The 18,461-nt window shown below is 38.5% G+C and overlaps 2 protein-coding genes and 1 non-coding gene across 3 annotated transcripts; all 3 read left to right on the top strand.

Annotated features, from left to right (window-relative positions):
• The first annotated feature begins 6,671 nt into the window (after positions 1-6,671).
• LOC108057330 (uncharacterized) lies at positions 6,672-8,822 on the top strand. The gene is made up of 3 exons (XR_011418699.1): positions 6,672-7,193; positions 7,258-7,480; positions 8,519-8,822. It is a non-coding gene; the product is annotated as an uncharacterized protein (transcript).
• A 1,278-nt stretch (positions 8,823-10,100) lies between these two features.
• Positions 10,101-10,815, top strand: LOC123002354 (uncharacterized). Its single transcript, XM_044395960.2, has one exon. The coding sequence runs from the start codon at positions 10,101-10,103 to the stop codon at positions 10,653-10,655; it is 555 nt and encodes a 184-aa protein (XP_044251895.2). The 3' UTR covers positions 10,656-10,815.
• A 153-nt stretch (positions 10,816-10,968) lies between these two features.
• LOC108057332 (uncharacterized) lies at positions 10,969-12,403 on the top strand. The gene is made up of 2 exons (XM_017141545.3): positions 10,969-11,621; positions 11,685-12,403. The coding sequence occupies exons 1-2, from the start codon at positions 11,159-11,161 to the stop codon at positions 12,359-12,361; spliced, it is 1,140 nt and encodes a 379-aa protein (XP_016997034.3). The 5' UTR covers positions 10,969-11,158; the 3' UTR covers positions 12,362-12,403.
• The last annotated feature ends 6,058 nt before the right edge of the window (positions 12,404-18,461 follow it).

Below are 18,461 nucleotides of genomic sequence, written 5' to 3'. Positions count from 1 at the left end.
TTAAAACGTGTTTTACTAATTATAACCGTTACTTATAGAGTATATCATAATGTAAAAAACATTTTTGAAATTGGACCATTCATTATCACTCATATCACCATCTCCCTCGCACAACTGAGTAATGGGTATCTGATAGTCGAGCTATTTGGCTATTCCTTTTTTTTCTCCCTTGTTTTATTTTGCACTCTTTTTGGCATCTCAAGTAAATTGATATTTTTTTTATTTCGCTATAGGGAAATACCGATTTTATTCCTTAAATCAAACTGGTTCAATCTTAATCGATTTGAGTAAATGCTGTATAAAACTTTTCCCTATCTTGGTAAAAACTAAATATTTTATAGCTGTACTCAGAAAACCTTCTAAACGATAATGGAATTAATAACTTGAATTGGTTATAAAAGATAGGCTTTTGTAATACATAGAAAAACCAGAATGAGGCAGATTCTTTGATAAATGGAAAAGTTTAACCGACAAACAGTCAGCAAAATCTAAAATAGAAACAATAATTTCCGCCGCCATCCCTATCTTCTCCGCCGGGACACAATGGCCGCTTCCTGTCCGCTAACTTTTTCTTCTCTCTGCAGCCCACTTCCGCCACTCTTGACGTACTTCCGTCTCCGACAGTTGCCATTTTGTTTTCCCCGTCCGTCTGTCCCCGTCTGTCCGCAATCACTGTTTGTTTGTCTTGCGCCCTGCTTACTGTCACTGCAAAACGAGAGAAAAGTCTGCGACTTCGCAGATTGCCCAACAGGTGCCATCATTTCGCTCTTGTCCTTGTTCTCCCATTCTAAGAGCCTTTTCTAATTATAAATTGTTTTTAGCTTTAAGTGAAAAATTATGCCAAATTGTTTCTGACACATTTCATTAACAGTTCGGAGTTTCGCATAATTGGAAATGCCACTCCACCCCCAAAAACGGTTTTACTTTTAACTTTTTTCGGCTTCGAACCCCGCAGGGTCTTTTATACAAATGGGTGGGCAAAATATAAATAAACCATTTTCTTTTAAGATTTTTTTTTTGTTTTTCGGTGTAGGTAGCCCATTTTTAGGTTGAGAAAAAGCAAGTCGATAAGCTTATCCAGAAATATTTTATAAAAATAATAATTTGTGTGATTCAGCTTAAGCAACGCTTTAGAAAATAAAAATTGGACCTTATTATTTCCTACCATTTCATGGTTAATGGACTGAAGAACAGATTAGTGCTGCCCAAGGCCTTCGACTTGAACTCCTCCAACGAAATTGAGTTATGTCGGCTGTGGATAAGGAGTTCTAAATTATTTTTGGACTTGATATCTTCCAGTACTTTAGAAGCTTTCCAAACAAAGTCAGGAGTAATGTTGTAGTCAAAGATGCGTAAAAACCGCAGATCTTTGCACTGTCGAATCACTTCTAGATAATGCGAAGATATATTGATGGGGTGGAGGAACATAATTCTGAGGATCTGCAAAGTGGTGAGCGCAGAAAGATATTTCACCAAATCGGGGTCATCAAAGCTGCAATCCAGGGCCTTAAGTGATTTAATATTGACCAGAGATTTGGCTTCATGTTCAGCAACGATTGGTCCCTTGATTCTAAGCACTTGCAGTGCTCTTTTTCTGGCCAGGTAATCCAAAACGATTGTCAGGGACTTTTTCGATTTATTCAAGCGATCCACGTAGAAGCTCAGTTCTTGTAAGTCTGGCAAAAGCTCTAATATTTCCCTAAGATTGGAGCTGCTCACTTGTTCAGAAAGAATAAGCGTTCTCAATCTAGTTAGAGATCGGCAGTATTGCAGTAAATCCCTCGGAGAGATTTCCACATCTATGGAAATAACCTCTAACCGATTAAATTTTCCAAAGCTTTCTCGACCTTTACATAAAAAAGAAATAAATTGGATAAAAAGTATGGGTACATCATTGTTATAAAACTCACTCGGTGCACATATAGAAAGCTGCTTCAAATTCGGTAAATCTTGCAGGGCTCTTAGTAAAAGTTTAATGATGGGGTGAGGATGTATCTGCACTAACTTTACATACTCTAGATGTTCCATATTCTGGATAAGCTTGCAGAATTTCGAAATGACATTAAGGCTTTTCTTCTTTGAGTAATTATCGTTAAATGAATCCACCAGATCATCTGCAAACAAATTTAGCGTTCTTACACTTTTTGGAATAATGCTTAGTAGCGTTAGCTCCAGGGGATTAACAAAACCAGTAATAGAAAAATTCGCATATTCACGTCGCGATCAGACCAGAAAAACATCTCGAAATCTTTGGCAGGTGTGCGCGAAACTGATTCTTCCTTTAATGTCCACATACTGCAAAATGATCTCAAGACAATAATCGTCGAGTTGAAAAATTTTAGTGTCAACCATTCTGAACAACTACTTTTCTTGGAATAGATAAGTTCTAAAAACTGCATATGAAAAAGTAATATTGCAATGGCAAATAATTTTTTTGCCTCAGCACGATAAGAAAAATTAATCATAGACAATTTTACAGACCCTATCTTTACCACAATAAAGATAGCGTACACTGTGGTTAAAAATGGAGAAATAGTTAATAAAGTAAAAAAGTAATATGATGAACTTTTGTAAGTCGCACAAGTGGAACTTCCAAAGTCATATTTTATTTTTATTGCTTGCAATAAATAGTGTTGAAACAAGTCACTTAAAGCGTGCTGAAAAACGGTTACAGCTGGTTTTCGAATTTAAATGTTTAATACCTACTCTTAACAGGCATTTTAAAATTCTATAAATATTAAAAAATATCAACAGGCCAGGACGCACACATCCCACACACACGAGCTCTCACCTGGAAGCATTAACTTTTATTGGCACGGCTCTACTACTGACCTACTTTATATAGCAGCGAGAAGGCTCAGCACACACACAAGCACACACTCGCACACCTGCTGACAGCCCACACGCATAGGAAACACCTATACAAATACAAGAAGGAAAGAGCGGAAAAGCCGTGCTCAGCAGGCGTGCTTTGATCTATGGCCTGACTGCCAGGCATTTTCCTTTTCGCACGGCTTTTCCGCGAAGGTCTCCGCCAGCCGCAACTGTAAAACTTTTCATCGAGCAGCGGCAAGTAATTTCTTTGCGTTGCACGTTAATTAAATTAACCCAGCAGGAGGTCGAGGCACCGAATTGAGAAAAACCAAAGCAATCGACGACTCAATGTCACTGGCCAAAAGGATATGAATGTCCCCTCGATAAAATGTTATACTTCTTTATATATAAAGAAGTAAATGTATACATTTAATTAAAATATAAAATAAAGTAAATATCAGTATTTAATTTTTAAATGTAATAGTCAGTGATTAAGAATTTTTACACATTCATTTAGTATAAATATTTTTGTTTAGAAAATAATAAATATTTATACGGGTTTAGAACTATTATTTTTGATTTTTTAAAACTACTATAGTTAATAGGTGAGTCAAAAACTTGACAGATATATTTCTTTAATATAACCATCTTACTGCGTAAGCAGAGATTTAATAAAACATTCCTAGGATTTAAAGTCTTCCGAGTGTCAGATAAGAATCGCAAATCAATGTCATGGCCGACCCAAAATGCCATAATTTCGACTCACTTAACCCGAAGCACGATTAAAAGCTAAACGAGAGCCCGCAAGCCATATTGTAAATCAAAATTTATAGACCAAGACAAATATTATATTTCGCATAATTCGCATCGATCTGCGCCTGCCATGAATATATATCATACAGCACCCCCCGTAAGAAGATTGGGGCGGGAAAATAATTTTAAATAATTCAAAGCCGCAGACAAGAAACTTTGAGTTGCCCAGGGGCAGAATGCGCACATAAATGGAAGTAGAGTATCTTGTGGATACATGTGTATATGCGATGGCATTGGATAATAGTGTCTTGCAGTCAAAGTGCGTGTATGCAAGGAATTATCAAGTGTTGTCAACACAAGCACACGCACACAGACGCGTCGGCTTCGGTCCTTCAAAGGACCCCCGGCCACGGAGCTTATGTAAAGTGAAAGTGTGCGCGGGCGTGTCATAAGAATGGAATACACCCACCCACGGCCAAACACTCTTGTTTGTGCGATTGTCTGTGCGACAATAAACGAACTTACACATGCGAGAAATGCGTCGGGCAAGGAAACGACCGGAAAGGCATACATAAATAAGTTTCCGGATTAAACGCCCACCTCCTCCGTCGCCGCTTTCTTGGGCGGACCTCCACATCCACCTCCACATCCCCGCAAGTTGGTGCAATAAAACCGAGATGGAACCCGGCTCGGGCACAAGCATTACGAGCAAGCCAATCTGAACTCATATTTGGGGGATTTTCATCACGCACATGAAAGGCAGATGTGCGTTCATTCGGGTTAAGCGTTTTCTGACCATCTGTACTGCCCACATTTAAAGTGGTAGGATAAAGAACAATTTCTTTGGGAAAAACCCAAAAGTGTTTTTTATTTAATTCATTTATTAAATTCAAAAATATCTATTTGATTCCCACCTATATCACATAAAATTATTATTTATTTCCCTCCTTAAGTAATTTAATTTTTATTTTTCTCTCACAAAAATAAACATTGAAATAAAACAGAACATTCTTTAGGAAAAATATAGTTACTTAAGTTTTGTATCCTTCTTGGCAAAAAAAAGCCCACTAGGTCATTGGAAATTAAATGGCTTATGAAATGTTGATGGGACATCTTATGGTGTTACGTAATGCCCAAATTCCATAAAGTGTTTTATCTCACCATATTTGAACATAAAGCATTTGGTGTCATGGCGGTTAACGCAATTTCTTTTCAGCTTGCTTGCTGGCTCGCCAAAAATATATTTCATTTTTATTCGGCTGTGTCCCTGCACGTGGTCCACATTCGCATTCAATATTCAAGAGTCTCAACAAATTACTTGAACCCTTTTCATAGCCCGTTGGCTGGCCCCAAAGGCTTTAAGTCATTTGTCAAAAAGCGCAAAAACGGCTTTTCAGAAAAACAAAAAACACTCACAGGGTTAGGAGCCCAGTGCCACTTTCACACTTTCTTACTTATGCAAATGTCGTATTCTCATTCGCCCATCAGAGACAAGACAAACGGATGAAAGTGGGATAAAACATAATACAATATCAGGGGTCTTGGCCTGCGGCAGGGACTAACAACACATTGCCTGTCATCTTTTCGCACATTAGGCCTACTTTATTTCTTGGCCCTCCGTCTGATTAAATTACACACATTTTTGGACAGGGGACAAGCGCTGACAGATCATTGAAGCGCAAACTGACATCCATCCTTGTGGGTAAGTAAAAATCAAAATCATGTCAGAAACACGAAACCAATCTGCTAACGAGCACATCAAAAACAAGAATGCAATATTCATACAACCTCAATGGGTTATACATAGTCAGTAAAATAAACCTACCTATCTACGGTTAGATTACTCATTTCCTTTCATTTAACCAGCCGGATTTAATGGTCTCAATTTGCGTCAACTTGCCTGAAAGTAAGACCAATAAAAAGACAAGACAAAGGCGAAGACCTCGAACCAGCTATCAGCGATGTACCAGAAACCAATAGCCCGAACATTTCCCCTAATTGTGTAACAGAGCAGGCGAATTTATGGTCCCAACTATTAAATGGTCCAGCCCAAGCTCCTTTAGTGCTGGCATTTTATGACCAAAGCTTGGTAAAAAAAAGGCGGGCCCAGGATGTGTGCAAGGACACGGCAACCGCGGTTCCTGAAGGTAAGTCGTTCAACCAGCACATTATAAACAAGAGAGAACGCTATAGTCGAGTGCCCCGACTATCAGATACCCGTTACTCAGCTAAAGGGAGAGCGAAGGAGATAATTGGCTTAACTCGTGGGTTAAACTTTGATCCGCCGTAACTTTTTAACGAATGGTCCGATTTAAAAACTTTCTTCTACATTTCGATAGGTATTGATAAACACAATAAAACTGCATTTTTACTTTTCCGAAATATTGAAATTTTTAAAATCGTATATAAGCGATTGTGGGCGTTAGAGGGGGCGTGGCACCCTTTTGAAACAAACTTGCGCTGCGTAGGAACTCCTAGAATCTGCATGCAAAATGTCAATCTTCTAGCTTTTATAGTTTCCGAGATCTCAGCGTTCATACAGACAGACAGACGGACAGACAGACGGACAGACGGACAGACGGACAGACGGACAGACGGACAGACGGACATGGCTAGATCGACTCGGCTAGTGATCCTGATCAAGAATATATATAGTTTATAGGGTCGGAAACGCTTCCTTCTACCTGTTACATACTTTTGCACGAATCTAATATACCCTTTTACTCTACGAGTAACGGGTATAAAAATTCAATTATAAGCTTTTTATAATGGTTTGGGTCTGCACACCTGGACAAGGGTGTCCCTCTCTCTCTGCCTGTAAAAAATAACTTGAAATACACACAGTTGCGCAAATAAAATTTGGTATATAAATGTAACCTACAAATTTTAAAATAAAATCTTACCCATGACAGTTAATTATTTCAATTAATAATAATAAAGATTTTATTTTAAATTACAACACAATTCTTTTCAATGTATTTATAATCTTATCTAATCGTAGCTGATTATTTGACCTGATAATACGTTGAGCAAAGAAAAGATTATTGATTTGCAAAAACAGTTTCAACAAAACCTCCATTGGAAAACTTTTATAAATTCACGCGGTTCGGAAAAAAAAATACAAACTATCAAAATGACTAACATATCTATTATTGATTTAAACGACGATTGCCTATATTCAATTTTTGAGCAAATAAAAAAAAATTGTGAAAATGATATAAGAGGAATTCCAGACATGGTTCGATATAAGGATTTAATTTGGTTTGCTATTAGTCATGATAATTTGCATTCACAGTTTAGAAACTGGAATTATAGCCTGTACATAAGACTTAAAGTCGAAAAAATGTATTCGATCTATTCGATTTATTCCACCTGTCGAATCATATCGCTTAACTTTTATGAACTCTACACTAGTCAGAAGAAGTGCACCTTAGTTGAAAAGGAAGCATTCTTGTATATACTTTTCATAGCTCTCGAAGAGAACCCGAGACTTACGCAATGCTTCCTGAATTACAATCCTCCTGACTTACAATTCTACTGTCCAGATCATAAGGAAATATTTGAACGTACCATGCGAATTCTAAATGAAAAGAAATGCCAAACAAATCTAGTCCCTCAAATGCCAAGTAAATATATGGAGAGTTTGTTTTTAACATATGCATGTAAGTAAACGCTTTTTTTTTTACATAGGTTATTCGGCGGGAAATCTGGAAATTGTTCACAACTTGCAGAGTCTTAGCCTTCACGCGCCAACAAGTGCCTATGATGCGATGGAATGTCTCAAATCGAATTCAAACCTCATCGAACTTGCATGTACAAGCAAAGATATGTACGGCAGACTGGCAGATACTACACCAAACTGCCGAAATCTAGAAACGTTGACTCAAAAGAAACCGGAAACGGATGCCTGCAAGCACGCACCACTGGCCAAAAAAGAAATACAAATTTCAAAAATTACTAACACTTCTATTACACTGTGCAGCATTTTTAGTGCTTTTTAAATTTACCTCGATGGATGCTATATTTTTGGATTCGTTACGAATTCCCAAGTTAAACTGCGTTTTCCAAAAGTTCCCCGACGCAAGGATTCTTAGCAAAAGGACCTCAAAGTTCGAAAAATGCTGAAATTGGCCAACTTTGCGGAGCTCTCAGAGGCAAATGGATGCATGGTTTGATTCGATGTTAAAGTTTTTAAAAGATACACCCTTTATCTTTTAAACCCCATACTTAAAAAATTTTTAAGATTTTTTTAAGGCAGAAACAAATTCTAGAAAACATAGTCAAAAAACATAAAAGTATACAGCTGCGGTCAAAATGGTAGTAGTGTTGCCGCCCTGTGTATTTAAAAGTTTGTTGTTGTAATTGATCTTTTCCTGGTAATATTGTATTGATTATAATTTTACTATTAAACTAATTGGATAAGAAAAAATTACAACATCAAACTTTTAAAAACACAAGGCGGCAACACTGCTACTATTTTGACCGCAACTGTATGTTTTTCAGTTGTTATTTGGAATTTATTTCTGCCTTAAAAAAATCCTAAAATTATTTTATGTATGGGGTTCGAAAGATAAAGGGTGTATCTTTTAAAAAACTTTAACTTCGAACCAAGCCATGCATCCATTTGTCTCTGAGAGCTCCGCAAAGTTGGTCAATTTCAGCATTTTTCAAACTTTGAGGTCCTTTTGCTAAGAATCCTTGCGTCAGGGAACTCTTTGGAAAACGCAGTTGAACTTGGGAATTCGTAACGAATCCAAAAATATAGCATTCATCGAGGTTTATTTTTGATGCTGCATAGTGTTATTAATTTGAACCAATATTGCCTATTTTTAATTTTTTGGCATATAAAAAAAAATTGTGATAAAGAAAAAAGAGTAATTCCAGACATAGTTCGATATAGGGACTTGATTTTGTTTGCTAATACTGCTGATAATATCCATTCATACTTTAGGACCTGGATTAAAAACCCATACTTGCGACTTAATGTCGAGCAATTTAATTCATGGAGAACTCCCATCATATCAGTAAACTTTTATGAAATCTACATTAGTCAAAAAAATTGCTCTTCATCTGAAAAGGTAGCATTCTGGGATACTGTTTTCATACTTCTCGAAGATAATTCGAGACTTACTCAATGCTTCCTGAAATACAATCCTCCTTTACAATTCTACTGTCCAGATCATATGGAAATATTTGAAAACACCATGAGAATTCTAAAAAAAAAGAGAGGACTTACAACTCTAGTCCTTCAAATGCCAAGTAATTATATCGCTAGTTTGTTTATAATATTTTTATGTAAGTGAAAACTTTTTTTTTTGAATATAGGTTACTCGGCAGGAAATCTGGAACATTTTCACAACCTGCGGAGTCTTAGCCTGTATGTGGCAATGAGTGCCTATGATCTGATGGAATGTGTAAAATCGAATCCAAATCTTATCGAACTTGCATTCCATAGCACAAATATGTACGGCAATTTGGCGGATATTACACCATACTGCAGCAATCTAGAAATGTTGACCATTCAAATGAAACCGGAAACGAATGCCAGCGAATACGCACCACTGGCCAAATTGCCGAAACTAAAGACATTTGACATTTTCGGCTACCCGGAAGAGGGTTCACTCAGGGCGCTGTTTAGATCAATGGTGGTGAATCGTTCAAACGATTCACTAGCACTTAGAATCCAGGAAGCAAAGCTTGGATCGGAAGAAATCGAGGAACTATCAAAAGTATGCTCTATTGACAGAATAAGCTGCGAACTAAAGCCCACTCGGTCATCAGCATCTCTTAGTCCAATTGATTTGCCGAATATTCTTCCCTTAAGCTTGGGAATGGAGCCAAAGGGGCACAGCATCCTACACTTTTACAGCTTTGATATTTTGAACAGTATGGGTAATATCGGACTTTTTATCAAAAAAGAAATGGACAAAAACATTATTATTAAGTTGAATGAGTGGCATTCTTGTTTCAAAAATGGACTAAGCCCAATATTGCTCGAAAAAGAAAAGCTTAAACAAAGCCTTTCCAGGATTACAAATATAAATAGTCCTGAGCGAATTGCAAAAATAGCAGCTATTTCTTTGCTGGGTTCCTTGCTGTCACAGATTCCCTCTATTGTTCATAATATACAACTCTTGACCAAAATCAGAGAGCTAAGGGAGCTTGAAGTGAAGGTCGAGCTTAATATTGAAGATGATCTATGGCAAGTTATGGATCCTAACGAATCGGTTACTCCAAAAGACTTAGAATCGAATATTGTGATCGATTCTGATACCCAAATAATCATTGTTCTCGTTCAACTGGCTTACCTTAAGGACATATTGAAAAATTCAAAGTTTGCGAATATAAAGAATAACATTGCTATAAATAAGTATAAATTCGAACTCTGTTTTGATATTCGATTTAGGGAGTGCTCAGTTGCTTCCTAGAAAAACAATTCAAATAAAACTTCTAAATACTAACTAAACAATTTAATTTTGTAGTCCGAAATTTCGGTTAACCCGTATGTTTATTCTGATAATTCTTGCAAAGCCATGACAAACTTCCACATTCAACTGCTGTCCGACAAATGCGTGGTTCTCGTGGAGGCCCCGGGTCACGAGTCGGAGATCTTTCTACCCGAGATGCACCAGACTGGCATCGTTCTGGAGAACATTATACGTAGTCGTCGGCCGATTCGAAAACACGGATTTTGCGAGGAAGCAACCCAGGGTCAAGGTCAGATCATCCAGCGCCCTCAGATTCGGCGGCGAGTGACGACGGCGACGGATGGTCTGGCCCCCTGGGATGCTTCAATCGACGGGGGTCCATTCACGAGAGCCGCGGAAGAAGAATCCAGCTGCCGGCAGTTTTCCCTCAAGCTAATCTCAAACGGCAGCTTGGTGCTCGTCGAGTGCCCACCCCTCGAATCGGAGATATTTCTACCGAAACTTTGCGGAAACTACATCGCCATGAAACGCATAGCCGGCCAAGAAATGGTGAAAAGTTCTCACCTGCGATCCAGTCTCCACATCCTGGCCATTCAACCACCCAAGACCGACAGTCAACGGCTTCATCCTACAAAAAAACGAAAAAATCGCAAAATCTAGACAAGAAGGTGAACTCTAGGGCAGGAGATAGGAGTTAAGATAAATTCTTAAAGTGATGATCTAGATTGAAAACACATTTTGTGTGTGCTATATTTTCTGTACCAAATTAATCCGAAAATACTGCAAAATTTTTATAAATTAAACATTTTTTGTTGAATAATCTTTTCAAAAAGACTTTAAGAACTGGAATGCTAAAATAATCAATTTATTAAGCTTATTCGAGCTAACCGATCTAACCGCTTGATGGCGCCAATAAGCACAAAGCTCAAAACTTGCAAATCAGCTGACGCAGCTTTCACTGCCTTCAACAATGCACATATTGCCCCAGGTCAAGTTTAAGTATACCCGGCAAACTGGCTTTCCAGCCAATTGCTGACGAGTACGTATCTAATCTGAGGGAAATAACACAATCTTACTCATAACTAAAAGTTCCGACGTGTCTTGTGGAGGCGTACGATTAAAAGGGGGATTTTAATTTCAGTTTTATTCCGAACGCTTCGAAAATGAGTGCCACAAATATCGAACAGCTCCACGATGACTGCCTATACTATATATTTGAGTATTTACCCACTGAAGATCGCATTACTTTCGCCCAAGTGTGCCAAAGATTTCGTCAGTTTTTTGTCAATCAGTGCGGCAGTAAATACAGCGAATATACCCTCGATAAAGACAGTTCGCGGATAGATCTGATACAATTCTGCACCTGCCGGGAATTGGTAACTTCCTTGACCATCGATTTGGATCACTTCAATACGGCCAGATGCTTTCGGAACTATGGATGTATAGCGCCTGAAAACTGCTTTGCTATTCTGTGTCAGACTTTGACTGGCATGATTTCGTTGGAGCAATTGGTGGTGAAACAGATGTATTTTCTGATCACACCCATTGTAAAACCCTTCGATCAAATCCTAAATGCCATAAGACATTTACTGAAACTGAAGAGATTGGAAATTCATGCTATAGATGGTAAGAAAAAATTAATTATAAAACTGAAACTTCTTTATAACTAATACTTCTCATTTCTTACAGACTGTAGCCTGGATCGCCTGAGTCAACTGCGGCACCTCGAAGATCTGCAGATCCTCGTACCAAAAATTCCACTTGCAACTCTCGTGAAGTCCTGCAAATCCAATGGCAATCTGAGCAGCCTTCATCTCGGCTATGCCTGTGTTCAGAAGAACTTGAGAGATATAGTGCCGCATTGTAAAAACCTGGAGGTTCTCAAGTTCGGCATGTCGTCGAATTCTGCTGAATATCTGCCACTTGCCATGCTTCCCAAGCTCAAGGAACTCTCTTACTTCGGAATTCGCAGAAGCGGCTCCTTTGAGCCACTTCTTTCGGCTCTGGCGGTCAAATCGCAATTGACACACCTGTCCATAGACGGGGGAAGCCTCACTCTTCAGGAGACCTGCCAGGTGGTTCGAATCCAGAGCCTGAAGCACTTTAAATGTTTTTTCTCAACGACAGAGTGCGTGGAAATGCTGGCCAGTCTCGAAAATCTGGAGGAACTATGTCTCTCGATGTCCTGCCCTCTGGATATTTCCAATTCGCTGCTGCCAATCATTGCAAACTGTAAAAATCTAAAACTTCTTCGAATTGCCATGGGTAATGTGAATACAGAGATTCTGGGCGATGCCATTAAACTAAGAAAAGCTGGAGCAAAGGAAATCACAGAAGACCTGCCAGCTTTAATAGTAGATAAATAGATCATAAAAAGCATATTTATAAGTGTAAATATATTAATTAATTTTTAAAGTAAGCTTTTTTAGATATATAATTCATATTTATATCACTTACATTAAATTTTATCTGTTTTACAGTCTGTGTCGAAAAAACTAGTTATAAATAAGATGAAAGGCAATAATATGCAGCAGTTTTTTTATTTTATATTATTCGAAAGTGACACTTTGGCTTATACGTCCTAAGGCAGAACCTTCCCTTTTGAAATATAACTGTTTTTACCTTCAACAAAATGTTACAATTCACTTATGTTGTGATGACAAAATGTAATTAAATGGATAAAGTTGCTAGAAGTAAGTGATTTTCTCAAGCATGAGATTATAAAGTAATTGGCTAAACTTTTTATTTGGAGTCTTGAGTTATTAAACATAATACATATTGCTGGGGCTGAGCCTAATTTTCGTGAGATCTAGATTTCCCTGCCTTCGTGTGGAGAACACTTTGCCGCTCAAAGAACTTTAAAAGTATGTCGCAAAATTTCGCATACTCAAGTGCCAAAGCAAGAACATGATATGAGTATCTCAAAAATAGTTGTGCAAGTTGTTCGCCCTTCTGGGAGAATGATGAAAAATGCACTTTGTAATTCTCGTAGCTCGTCAGTGTGGCACATGCAACGTCGCCCATCCGTCGCCCGGCACTTATAAATGTCACATTAGAGTCTCATTCTCGGGGACGGGGAGAAGGGGACTCCCGGCTCGTTATACTTCCGCCCACCGGCGGCAATGGGCGTGGCTCTTCCTGAATTTGTACTCACAGTTGCTGTTATATGAATTTATATTCCTGTCACATACACATTATTCGTGGGATTCCGTGTTCGGCAAATGGCAACACTGGTCCTTGACAACTTGGAAGATAAAGTGGTTTATTTTGTAGTCCACTTCTATCCAGCGAGCTTATTGTATTCATTATAATTAATTCGAAATGACAGGATTTTAGAAAATCCAGCCTTTGTATCTGAATTTGGATCACATAGTGAACCAATATAAAAATATAAAAAAAGTCTAATCTCAAGTCTCAAGGACTTGCACTTTAAACTTCCATGTTGAATTTGCGTAAATAATTCAACTGTTGCTTTCGCCCTTTTCAGTAAAAATAACCATATCCCTGCCATCAGTTAAACCCTTTTTGTTTGTTGTCTCCTGACAGAGCATTTAACGAGAGCGAGCCATAAATCTTTTCGGGCCAGCCGTCGCCACCTATAGACTGTGCCAAATAGATTGAAATACATTTTCGCTTTTATGTTTCTGGGTTTTCAGGATTTTTTATTCCCCTTGGACTTCATTGAGAATTAAAGTCTGCTCCGTTGGGGATTTGGCGGCATCAGAAGTCCTTGTCTGGCCGGCAATTTGTCAGCCGGGCGATAATCTGAACGGGAGTGGGACTACGAGGAGAAATGTTCTCCTTAAAGCGTTCTAATGACCCCATTGTAGGGTGTTTGCCAGCCCCAACAACCGGAGCTTTCACTTCCTATATCCGCTCCTCAAGATTGCCCCGGCAAACGTATCCATTCGAATCTCCTTTGTGAACGCTTCAATTCAATTGATTTCCAGTAACGAAAGCGATAAAATTCGAGGGCGATAGAGCCGCTCACACATCCTATATAGATTTATATATTGTTTGCCTATGTGTGGCTTGGCCTATATATATACTTTCCCATTCGCATTGTTGCGCTGAGATTTATCATTGATTGCACTTGTACGGACGCCTCGAGGCCATCAAATTTACACTTGAAGTGTCTCGGGCAAACGGTTTTCCTATTTTGTCACTTCGGAAACCCCAGTTTCCCTCGGCCAACCTCAAAACTAGGGCCAGTTCATTGAACCGTGAAGTGTAAATCATTCGGGGCTGCCTTTAAAATTCCTTGCTGTGCCCACCGAATTATTAGATGAATGGCATTTTATTGTCGCACATTTTTGGGTTAATCCGATTGCCAACAACAAACAAATCAATTACAGACATTTGATTAATTTTCCGGTATTAACCGGATTATGCAAACACGTTTAATAAATCATGAAATTTAATCAGTTATATGATATACACAGAAAAATACAATCGCAATTTTCATATCTGCGTTTAAAGTAGCCTATCTTAACTAGTTAAAATTAATTTTGGTTTAGCTCCAAAATAAGTTCACAATATTTATCCATATTTATCCTGATTTTCTAATTGGTAATTTTTTTTCAGCACAGTTAATTCAAGGATTGCTTTGACTTATACGTTTAAGGCACACCCAATTGAAGAAATGGCGAGACTGAGCCATTTCTCTGATTCAAATGCAAATTACCCAGAGCTCCCTAGCCTTAAAGTTCTCCACTTGCAGGAGCAGTAGCACCACAATGAAACTGAATGATAACAATTTGGTTAGCATGGCAAAGTCGTTTCCAACCCACCAGCGGTTGTTGCCTCACCGTTGCTCCTTTCGCCGTCTTGCAGCACGATCGCTTTTGGTAATCTTTTTACCGCATTTTTGTGGCCCACATGGCTGCAGGCTGCAACCGCACCACACACCGACATGCCAATTGTGGCCAAGACGGCGGGACTTTTGGGCGGGCCAGAAAGATGATAAAAAGCGCAGCGCCGAATGCTCCTCAAGCACGGAGTAAGGTAGGAAAAGTGAGTGTTAACCCATTTGGCAGGCGGTTGTTGTTCTGCGGCTTGTTACATATTTTAGCAGCCAGTGTTTTACGCCGTTCTTACGGCTCCCTCGAAGTCCCACTTGATTGCCCGCAATCATTTCACTTGCACATGGCCCTTTTATGTGCTTCCAGAGGGTACAATTGAGTTTATAGTACAAGAAGGTTATAAGAAATATTTTAAAATATTTAAAGCCATAAAAAATAATATTAAACAAATGAAAAGATTCATTTCAAGTAAAAGTAAATGTTCAAAAATGAATCGTTTGTTTTTAATATATTTTATTTTAACCAGGGACTGTAAATTAGAGCCCTGCACGAGTATACTCGAAATGCCCTTTGACTCAAATTTCAGAAAAACAGTTCGAGTAAATCAGCTCATAGAAATTTTCGGATCAAGTAGCTCAGCTCACACATTTTTACGTTGAGCTGTTTGTTTGATCGAAAAAAAGCAAGTATAGTAGATCATAGATCATGTTTAGTAGATCACAAACAAACAAACAAACTCTAGCTCAGAGCTGTTTACGAGTCTACTCGTGCAAAAATCAATGAAATATATGCTAAGCACTTAAAATGTTAAAATCAGGAACCGTAAATAACAGTTATTTGTGATTTCTATTTTAAAAGGCCTACTGAGATTTGTACAAGTTTTAATCAACAATTTAACTGGTTTTTATGCACTTTATAGACATAAACAAATAACAGTTAATTTGCTTTCAGATTTGTTGAAATGCATATACTTTGTGGACAAGAGTAAAAAGAACGTTATTTTTTACGTTTAAAACCAAATATCACAGTAGTCTTTTTAAAATAAAAATCACAAATAACTGTTATTTACGGTTCCTGATTTTAACATTTTAAGTGCTTAGCATATATTTCATTGATTTTTGCTTAATTAACATTTTACTTTAAGCGAATTCATAAACTTTCAGGCGACTTTACGCCATCGAGGACAATGGCAAACCCTTTGATCTCACCTGGCGACGACAGCCAGTAAGGTACGACATTATCGTTGCTTTTTACGGTTAGGGTTAGGGTTTTCAGATGGAGGCAGCTATACATAAATATTCGCACATATTCAAATTGCGGCTGTGAGCCTGGCCGGAGCACCCTTCCTGTGTGTGTGTGTGTGTAGGTTGGCATCTAATGGTTTTATGCCTTTATGCCAGAAACCAATTTATTTGCCCATCCTCTTCCTGTTCCTTCCTGCTCCACATCCTGATCCTCTGGCGTCTTTCGGTCGAGTGGCCCAGCCTCAGCCTTTAAAGTCGAACCATAAACAAGAGAATAATAGAATTTTAGGTGAAGGCAGCTCGAAACTTTCGACCATCGTGGGTCCAGTGATGGGGAAAGTATTGCATCTTTTATTATTGCCAAGTTACTGAGAACTATCTCAAAAATGTAATTAGCTAGATTAGATATGGGAAAAATAAATTGGAAGGGTAAAAATAAAACTTATTGAAACGAAACTAATGTTTACACTATATCTTCACTATTGAGTATCAAATTTGCATCAATAATCAATAAAGAACTGAAACTACGAAATATAAACCACATTATATTATAAACCACTTTTTAATATTTAGTATGAAATTAATAATACATAGGACCGTTTTCATGTCCGGATATTACATTTACAGTAGGCTTTAAATCAAGAATTTTCCAGGTTTTATCCGTACTTTAAATTTAACATCCGGACGAGAAATCGTTTTAAATCATTGCTTAATACTTAAACGGTGTTTTTGGGTGTAGTAAAATCTACCTTAAAGTCGTAAAAAATGTTAGCATGAGACAACCGATAGGACGGCCTAGAAAATCGAATGAAATTAGAGAATGCAAAAGCTACTGCTCCAATTTGCTGCAACCATGACTGCAGTTCTGCTCCTGTAATGGGAATGGAAATCAGATCTCGAGCTTACCAGTCGCTAGTGGCTCTGGCTGACCAACTAACAAGTTTCGGATCCGGCTTTTGGACACGACAGGGGGAGGGGGTCAGGAACAGTCCCCATTAATCAAACACCTCAATCAGGGGACTACCTGGCCGCACTTTGGCAGTACTCAAAATTCAATTTCGCAACCACGACGGTGATGTAGATGCGGATGCGGGCCGGGATTTTGTGGCCGGAGGGGACGTTGATGACCTCATTAGCTTCAAGTTGCGATGCTCCGACCCTGACTTGCCCATTTTCCACTCACTTGCAGTCGCAGTCGTCGAGTGGCAGTAGCAGAATGAGAATCCACTGCAAGCCACACACTTTAGCCTACTTAACGACTTTGTTAGCCATAAATTCCGCTGGCCAACAATAAGGATATTGGATGTCAACGTCGTCTTGTCTTGCCGGGCACATTCCCCACTGTAATTTCCAGTAAAATGAAACGGAATTTCCTCTCCCTCCTCCTTTCTACATTCCTGCATTCTCCAATTTTCATATTTTCCTCTTATTTCATTTGCATTGTGTGCACGTATTTTATTCACTTCTGCTCGTTGTTTCGCTTTTTATGCCAGGCCAAAGGAGAGCTGGTCAAAGAGAACAAAATTGTTGCTCAAATTGAGGATATAAAAATCCAATTTGAACGCGGACTACAAGGAAATAGAGTTTGAAGGAAAGAATTTAATATATATCCCATAAATCAGCCATGCCAATTATTTATTTTGCATTAATCTATAATAAACATTGCGGCCCCTCATCACACATCGATTAAAGAAACAAAGCCCCAAAAAAAGGGGCGGTCAAAGGAACCTCAATTTCCAATATAAATCAAAACGTTTACAGCTTCCTGTAGGTCCTGTGTCCCCAATCCCCAATCCCATCAGCCTTTACGCACATGTAAATAAACCCAAAAAGCAGGGGAACATTTTCATTGTTTGTTTATTTTTTATACCCTTGCAAGGATTTGCAGCAAGTTCGGGTCAGGTCGTAGCTCAATGTATGTATGTAGTTTATCGCCAGGACGGAAGGAAGCAAGACCCGCAGCGGGAAATAAATTCAGACGGCAGCAGGAAATTATTTATATTATTTTTTTTATGCGTATTGCTACTTTTTTTTATCATTTTATTTGATACATTTCTGTTGTTTTTACTTTCTGTTTGCTTGCCAAATATTTAATATGCATTTTAATCAAAATAAAAAAGGAGCCGACTGGAGCTGGCCTCCAACCAGGAGGTGGCAATATTAAAATGTACACAGAGGCCGAGCGAAAACCCAAATATAAATTATAATTTCCGCTGGAGGCCACAGGACATATCCTTCTGGCAGCCACCGCCGGCAATGACATAAAAAAGAATCCCGACAACATCTGCGTGAAGTGCGTTCAATTATTCGACTTTTTTCCGTTGGTCGCTTGTATCCTTGCTCCTCTTGGCTGCCAGCTCGCCATCTCCATGGAGCGGATAAACTTTCATCAAGTCAGTGAAAGAAACGAAACAAACAGC

Source organism: Drosophila takahashii, chromosome 3L (genome assembly GCF_030179915.1).
Source record: "Drosophila takahashii strain IR98-3 E-12201 chromosome 3L, DtakHiC1v2, whole genome shotgun sequence".
Taxonomy (NCBI): domain Eukaryota; kingdom Metazoa; phylum Arthropoda; class Insecta; order Diptera; family Drosophilidae; genus Drosophila; species Drosophila takahashii.
The sequence above is the reverse complement of the archived record's forward strand: the minus strand, read 5'-3'. Positions and strand labels throughout refer to the sequence as shown.

Coding starts and splice junctions, on each gene's coding strand:
- LOC108057332 (XM_017141545.3), top strand. CDS start 11,159: ATGAGTGCCACAAATATCGAACAGCTCCACGATGACTGCCTATACTAT. Junction 11,622..11,684: donor GGAAATTCATGCTATAGATG/GTAAGAAAAAAT, acceptor CATTTCTTACAG/ACTGTAGCCTGGATCGCCTG.
- LOC123002354 (XM_044395960.2), top strand. CDS start 10,101: ATGACAAACTTCCACATTCAACTGCTGTCCGACAAATGCGTGGTTCTC.